The following is an 8760-nucleotide window of genomic DNA, read 5'->3' as shown; positions in this document are numbered from 1 at the left end:
TGCTTTAGTTTCAATTGATCCAAAAAAAATTATTGGAAACTTCTAGACAAATTAAGAACTGGAAATACAGGGACAATTGATTCATCAATCTCTAATAATGAGTGGTTAAACCACTTCAAAAATTGAATAAAACTCATGAGGATTTCCTCGATCGAGATCAGTTTCTTAAAGACCAACTAAAACAAGCTGAGAAAACAACAACACCCATATTTAATGATCTTGACTAAAAATATCTTTCAATGAAATAAGTAAAGCAATAGGTAAACTAAAAAATGGTAAGGCAGCTGGTACTGATAGAATATGTAATGAAATGCTTAAAGTATAAGTCACATTATCCAACGATGGGGTACACGATGAGAAACCGATGCGTTTTTTGATGAAAATGGCGTGGTTGCCGGCCGGGCACCACTAGTGATCGGACGGCGACTGAGCCTTTTTTGCGAATCGGTGGGGTCATCGGTAGGAAATAATTCGTAGTTAAAATTCAGCGATGTCTCCAACGATGCCTCACATCGCTCCTCATCGGCTACCCATCATTAACACATCTTTCAAGGATCGGCCGATGTATGGCCGAGAATCGTCCAATATATGTTGAATCTGAGGTCATCGGGGAGTTTAATGTTGTTCAACAGATAACCACCGATCATCGGTCGATGTTCGACAAAACATTGGCCCGTAGTCGACCGATGTACGAACAATTTTCACCAATGTATTAGCGATGTAATATACATCGGCCGATTATTCTGGAACATCGTTTTATGATTAGCAATGCATCGCTGGGCCTTTGTAAGTCCGGCCGGCAACCACGCCATTTTTCTCATAAAACACATTGGTTGTACATCGTATACCCCATCGCTGGATAATGTGACTGATACTTGAAGGACTACTTGGCCGATGTGGACCGATGTTGAGGCATCATTAACACCACGGATTACTACCGATTACCACCGGTCTACGGCTACCGGCCGGGAAATGTGACCTAGGCATAAACAAGGTCAAATGGTTCTGGTACCAATATTACTGAAAATCTTTAATGGTTGCTTAACTCATGGATATTATCCTTCTTCATAGTGTGAAGGATACATCACTTCAGTATACAATTCTAACAACACTAATGATCCCAACAATTATAGAGGAATCACAATAACCAGCTCAGTTGGCAAACTGTTTAACGTCATTCTTAACTCAAGATTAGATAAATATTTAAAATGCAATCCTTGTCAAATAGGATTTACAAAACAAGCTAGAACTTCAGACAATATTTTTGCCTTGAAAACACTTATTGAAAAAATACTGCAAATCAAAACAAGGGAAGCTATATGCTTGCTTTGAAAGTATAAACCATGCTGGTCTGAAGCTTAAACTTTTAAAAGCTGGAATTAGCACCAAATTTTACTCAATTGTTAAGGATATGTATTCTAAAAGCTATTCTTCTATTAAACTGGGTAACAAATTAATCGGTTACTTCCGTACTTTCAATGGGGTTAGACAAGGTGATAACATGAGCCCAAAACTATTCAAGAAATATCTCAATGATCTATCAAATTATCTGTCAAATTCTAAAAGTTTTGTAAAATTAAACAATGATTCAACAATGTCCATTCATTGCCTCATGTATGCTGATGACATGGTACTTCTCTCCCCAACTGCTGAAGGTCTACAAGAAAAACTCAATATGCTAACTACATACTGAAAGGACTTGTGTCTCAAAGTTAATACAGAGAAAACAAAAATTATAGTCTTTAATTCATCTGGTAAACACGTTAAAATTCCCTTCCATTTGGATAACAAGTTGTTATAATGCAAGATGTATTTATTTTATCGAATATTCGAATATATTCGAATACTACAATCGAATATTCGAATATCAATTATTGACAATTTTGACATCCCTATTAACAACAATATTGAATGTGTTAAACAATACAAGTATCTGGGTCTGACTCTTAATGCATCTGGAACACTAAGTAATGCTAAAAATGATTGTTGTAACAAAGCCAAAAAAAGCCTATTTCAAACTTCAAAAAGACTTTCTCACATTTTATCCATCAATTAGAACTACTTTACATGTATTTGACCACACTATTAAACCCATTCATTATCCTGTATGTTTTGGAGTTATGGGCTTTGTTGATCCAACAACTTCTAAATTTAAGAGAAATCCAAATATAACACTAGACAAAATATACCAAAGTTTAGAAGGCGAAATTCTAAATCTTAAATTTTACAAACATTTACTAAGGGTTCATGGTAAAAGCAGCAATTTTGCTGTAAGAACTGAGCTAGGACGTTTGAATTTACATTTTGATGTCATTAAAAATATGTTGTTATACTGGCATAGATTAGAGAATCTAGATGGTGAATTTCCCTTGCTAAGTAAGGTTTTTAATTGCTCTAAAACACTACACCAAAATGGTTTTACTTTATAATATTCTTGTGTTAACTTCTTACTTAAACATATTGATATTAAAATTAGTGATTTTTAAGGTATGTCAACCCCACAATTTAAAATCAATTTGAAAAGAATATTACTGAATTTCTATAAATTTACATGGGGAAAAGACAGGAATTTACATAAAGATGGCAAATTGTCTACCTTTACCAGCATAAAGACTAAATTTTGTATAATTCACAAAATTTATTTTATTTCTATGCTTTAAGTATACATTCTTTAACTGCGTTGAAAAAGTTCATATATATATATATATATATAACGACTCGGTTCGTTACCACGCGGGTCGAACACGGAATCGGGTCGTAACCACTCGACACCCCCAGGCAGAAGACGCGGGTCTTGTGAAACGGGATGTTTATTCAGGTGACAATAAAACTGCAACGTGATAATTGATGTACAATTAGCTTTTTGATGTCTATATGCTATTAAAATGATTATCATTGACTGTATTACGATAATTTAGAAACGCAGTGTCCCTGAGAAATTGTACTTGCATATTACAAGACGAAACATTTCATTTTAATTTCGAATCAGTGTAAAAGTTTAACGAGTTAAGAAAAATTCAGAAACAGCCTCAATGTCAATATGAGGACTATTGTTGGACAAATACTTACAGAACTTCGTTCAATGCACATGTTTGGAAAAGTCACAATGCTATGTACCACCCGACGCTGGTAAAATGTCGTTTTCATATAACGAATGCGTGGTATGATGTCCGTATGATAAAGAATAACTACATAAACATGAACTGATTATGTATATTTTAGCTTACTCAGTTGAATAAACATTCATCTAAAAAAGAAAACAAAACGTCGTTTTATAAAAACCACGTGTGAAACGTTAGGACTGCATGAAAATCATTACATCAGGTAAGACTAATTTAAAACCTGTCCAACAAACCCGGAAAATTCCAGACTCTTGAAAACTCGAACTCTTGGTCTCTCTCGTTTTTCCTCGGTCCCGCGGACTTTGAGGTATCGAGAGTTACCTATATATATATATATATATATATATATATATATATATATATATATATATATATATATATATATATATATATATATATATATATATATATATATATATATATATATATATATATATATATATATATATATATATAGTTAGGTGCAAAAAAATCCGGATTTTTCTATGCATATTTTTCATATGCATGTTTATTTAAATATATAATTTTTAAACATTATTTTCATATCTAAAAATAAAAGAGGTACCTTTAGAGTTATTCCCCTTGTTTCTATGTGACGTCACGTGATGATGCTTTTGCCAGACGACATATCTTCGGATTACAGTGATGTCAGAAATTGACAACAGAAAACGTCTCCTAAATTTATATGAAAGCGGAATCACTTCGGCGCAAAAATTGTGTGAAATAACAAACATACCTAGGTCTACTGTGTATGATAATTTGAAAAGATTTCGTGAAGGGAAGTCCGAGATACGGGTTCAAGGATCTGGTCGAAAGAAAATTTTTGACGTGAATGACAGCAGACGGGCTGCACAACTTGCTGCTTCTCATCCGCAATGGTCAGCACAGCAAATTGCCAATGAATGTGCAAGAAGGGGATCCGTTTTAGTTTCAAAATGGACTATGGGTCGGACTTTGGCTCGCAGAAATTATTTCAAATCGGTCCCTTTTAAGGTGCCACTAATGACCGCAGAACATAAGCGTAAAAAAGAGGCATGGTGCATCGTTCATCAGAATGACAATTTTGACAATGTGATTTTTACGGACGAAAGTCGATTTCAGTTCTACAGATGTACCCGAAAAAGGTGGGCAAAATTTGGATATTGTCAAAAAATGGTGCCGAAATTCTCACCAGCTGTTACGGTATGGGGTGGAATAAGCAAGTTGGGTTTAACTCCGCTTGTTTCTGTCAGTGGAAATATTTCTGCAGTGAAGTACTGTGAAATTTTGGAGGAGGGGTTGTTATCATCCAATATTGTGACAAACGATCTACCTTATGTTTTACAACAGGACAACGCTAGACCGCACACCGCAAGGTATACCCGTGACTGGTTTACACAGAATCACGTGACCGTAATGGACTGGCCTGCTGCGTCACCGGATTTAAATACGATAGAAAATGTTTAGCGGATCATGAAAGATCGTGTGGAAAAAAATCAGCCAGATTATATCACAGACTGGAAAGTTACAATCATGGAAACATGGATGGGTTTGGATCAGAACTATATAGACAGTCTGGTAGAAAGTATGCAACGGCGCATCGCTCTGTGTATAGTGAGACACGGGGGTCTGACTGACTATTAAGTTCATGCATTGTAAATTCAGTGGTTCTATATTCATTATTTTGCTTCCATTTGGGAATATTGTTGCAAAAATAAAAAAAAATACTTAAGTTGAAATCCGGATTTTTTTTGCACTTTACTATATATATATATATATATATATATATATATATATATATATATATATATATATATATATATATATATATATATATATATATATATATATATATATATATATACACATGTATATATATATATATGGATGGTTGGTTAATCATCCCCCACCCCAATTTTTTTTTGCAAAGATATGTATTATATAGGCACTGAAAATCGAGGTTTATCTTTTTTGTTGGTTAACCCCCCCACCCCCACCCCCACATTTAATTTCCTTCCGATGCCTATGTATGAGTTTGAAGCGAAACAATGGCCTGTGATGCTTGAACTATATAAATTTCAAATAAAGTAAAAGTAAACCATATAAACGTTCTGAAAGTTTTGTTTCGTTTCGACAGGTTTCGTTTTGATTTTGTTTCGTTTCGGTAGGTTTCGTTTCTTTTCGGTAGGTTTTGTTTCGTTTTTGTAGACATCGTTTTGTTTCGGCAGATTTCGTTTCGTATCATTTCGTATCGTTTCGTTCCTATTTCGTTTCGCACTTTACAGGTACCCTCACCAAGTTTTCTCTCCTCATAAAATCAACACAGAACAGCTTCATGATATGTTTTGTTCTCTTTTAGCATTATCAATTTCAACAAAAGAACACGACTTCACAATGAACCAGACACCAGAAGCTGTATCCTGTCCTCCTATGAAACCACTGCTTGATGAACCTGAGCTTATCACTACCATGGACACTGAGCGGGAACTTCTAGGTAGAATAACCTGTCTCCGTGATGAAGAATTCTGGTTTTGTGGAATCTACAGATACATTTTCCTTCTCAACCTCCAGGGCAAATTAATAAAGTCATTCACAACCAAGTCAAAGAACCGACCAGAGGACATAGCAGTGACAAGGAGTGGAGATCTAGTTTACACTGACCCTGGTAAAAGAACTGTAAACAAAGTGGAGAATGACCAGATACAGGAAGTGATCAGACTACAGGGGTGGATACCTAACTATGTCTGTAGTACCTTCTCTGGTGACTTCCTGGTTACCATGGTCAGTGATGATTATAAACAATCAAAAGTTGTCCGTTACTCCGGCTCCACTGAGAAACAAACCATTCAGTTTGATAGTGAAGGCACACCTTTATATTCATCTTGTTCCTCCGTCAGTGAGAACAGGAACCTGGATATCTGTGTGGCTGTTGCCGGTGCAGTAGTGGTTGTTAATCAGGCAGGAAAACTGAGATTTAGATACACTGGGCATCCCTCTACGACAAAGAAATCATTCAGTCCAAGTGGCATCACAAAAGACAGCCAGAGTCAGATCCTGACAGCAGACTGGAACAACCACTGTATCCACATCATAGATCAGGACGGACAGTTCCTTGGTTATATTGATAACTGTAATCTAAAGGATCCATGGGGTTTATGTGTGGACACCAGAGACAACCTCTTCGTTCTTGAGTTTAGCAGTGGTAAAGTGAAGAAAATCAAATACATGTAGCGACTCAGTAGCTGGAACTGTTTGTGACAAGAGTTAAGACTGTAGATAAAGGAAAGAAACATTGTTCAAATACTTCTAACATTATTCAAATACTTCCCGACACTAGCAATAATAATACACGTTGAGATTGAATACTGTTCGTTATTTCCATATCCTTCATGTAATTGATATATCAAACCTAAAGTAAAATATTGGCTTATCTTGATCAATAAATAATTGAAAATACATCCTTAAAGTTTGTAAAGGGGCTCATTACTTAAGCAGAATCTTCCAATCTAAACATTTGGGGTAAAAATCCTTTGAAGCAAGAGCACCACTAATTTTGCGGAGCATCCCCTTGCGACAGGTACTTTACTGGTAATGACAATGTCTTATGAGAGACAAATTGTCTAGAGGGACTTAAAACATGTTAATGATTAATATTACAACACATTTTGTTTAATGTCCCTCTTAGCAATTTTTTTGCTCCTATGATGGCTTTTCCTTGGAGAACTGCACATTTTTTGGAAGAGGCTTTCTTCATCATAAATATATACATGTACTAAAATCATTGGCACAAAATCTAGGAACAAAGGAAAGGTTTTTTTAAGAATTCCTGCATTGTCACTATAAAAACATTAAAGCCTCTTCCTAACCCAAGAAGCCCTGACCCAGGGGCTCTGAAATTCACATATCTCAAAGAGGCATCCTTCTTCCTCATAACTATGGTGGTGGAGTATGTCTATATATAAACAATAAACTAGCATACACACGCATAGAGGATGAGACCACCTCGGATGAAGAGATACTCCAGTTAACATCTCCCTTCCCAAGTCGAAGCCTATTATTTTAGCCGTAGGATATAGACCACCGAATCAGTCCAGTTTTGTAGAAAAATTTTAAAACACTCTTCTAAAACTTAGGACCGATTGTGAGACATACATTTTAGGTGATTTCAACATCTCTTATCAGCAGCAGAGCAATATATTGGAAGCATATAAACATGTGTTAAATCTGTTCAATCTTAAGCAGCTGATCAACAGTCCTACAAGAATTACATCAAACACCAGTACTGTTATTGATCATATACTGTGCAACTCACCTGAAAATGTCATTCAGTCTGGAACCATCTCAGTTGGTTTAAGCGACCACCTACTTACCTATGCGTCACGGAATATAAGTCCAGGTGTTTTTAACACGCATAATACTGTCCGTATAAGATCATTGAGAAACTATTCGGTGGACGACTTTCTGCAACAGCTGGCAGAAGTGCATTGGTCTGAATGTTTCAATACAGAGTGTGTTAATACTGCATGGAATGCTTTCCAGAAAAATTTTCTTATCAGTTTTAGATAATGTTGCACCTATAAAGGAAGTTAGAATTAAACAAAGAACAGAGGAGTGCATGGATTCTAAAATTTTAAATTTAATTCGCCAAAGAGATCATCTTTTATATTATTTTAACATGTCAAAGAAACAAGACAACTACAAGAATTACTGTAAAACTCGTAACATTGTTCAAAGAGAAATACAAAGGGCAAAATCTGAATATTTTAAAAATAAAATAGAGGAAAATAAGAAAAATCCTAAGAAACTTTGGCAATGCATTGAAGACCTAGGTTTGAAAAATAATAAGGTGAAGAAAAACTTAATTTGAAATTAGAAAATGGCATCTGTCATAACCCACAGAAGATAGTTGATAGCTTTGTGTGTTTTTTTACCAATGTAGCTTCAAATCTAGTGTCCAAACAACCAACATGTACAAACACATTTTCTGTCAGCAGTCAATGTTTTAAGTCTTTTTATTCACTGAGAAATGTGAAAGGAGCTAAATTTATATTAGCAACGGTGACTGAGGATTATATTCATAAGGAATTGATTTCTCTAAACACATCAAAAAGTACAGGTCTTGATGATTTACCAGCAAGATTCATCAAGGATGGTGCACATATTTTAAAGATTCCAATTACTTTCATAATAAAATTGTCTATAACCTCAGGGGAGGTACCAGAGGGCATGAAAATTGCACGTGTTAAACCATTGTACAAAAAGGGAAGATCCCCTTGATGTTGGAAACTACAGGCCGGTTAGTATTCTTAGCATTGTGTCAAAAATTCTGGAAAAGAGTGTTCATGTACAATTTTCAAATTTTTTAAGCGAAAACAACCTTTTATTTGAGTTTCAATCTGGATTCAGAGATAAATATTCAACTGATACTTATTTAATTCATCTTCTTGATCACATTAGAGACAACAATGCTAAGGGTCTGTTCACCGTCATGGTCATGCTTGACTCACAAAAAGCTTTCGACACTGTCGACCATTCCATACTATGTAAAAAGTTAGAAACCCTAGGGGTCAATTCTTTGAGATGGTTTAAATCGTACTTAGGTGATAGAAAACAATTTGTCTGTGTAAATGGTGCCACATCAAGTCCTGGTTATGTTACA

The 8760-nt window shown here is 35.2% G+C and overlaps 1 protein-coding gene across 1 annotated transcript; it reads left to right on the top strand.

Moving 5' to 3' along the window:
* The first annotated feature begins 4574 nt into the window (after positions 1-4574).
* On the top strand, positions 4575-6332 carry LOC134275438 (tripartite motif-containing protein 2-like). The gene is made up of 2 exons (XM_062757719.1): positions 4575-4686; positions 5461-6332. Exons 1-2 carry the CDS (start codon positions 4575-4577, stop codon positions 6330-6332), a joined length of 984 nt encoding a protein of 327 aa, XP_062613703.1.
* Positions 6333-8760: the final 2428 nt, after the last annotated feature.

This window comes from Saccostrea cucullata, unplaced genomic scaffold, assembly GCF_032062105.1.
Source record: "Saccostrea cucullata isolate Sc308-1 unplaced genomic scaffold, CSIRO_AGI_Scuc_v1 ctg7219, whole genome shotgun sequence".
Classification (NCBI taxonomy): domain Eukaryota; kingdom Metazoa; phylum Mollusca; class Bivalvia; order Ostreida; family Ostreidae; genus Saccostrea; species Saccostrea cuccullata.
This window is presented reverse-complemented; position numbering and strand designations above follow the sequence as displayed.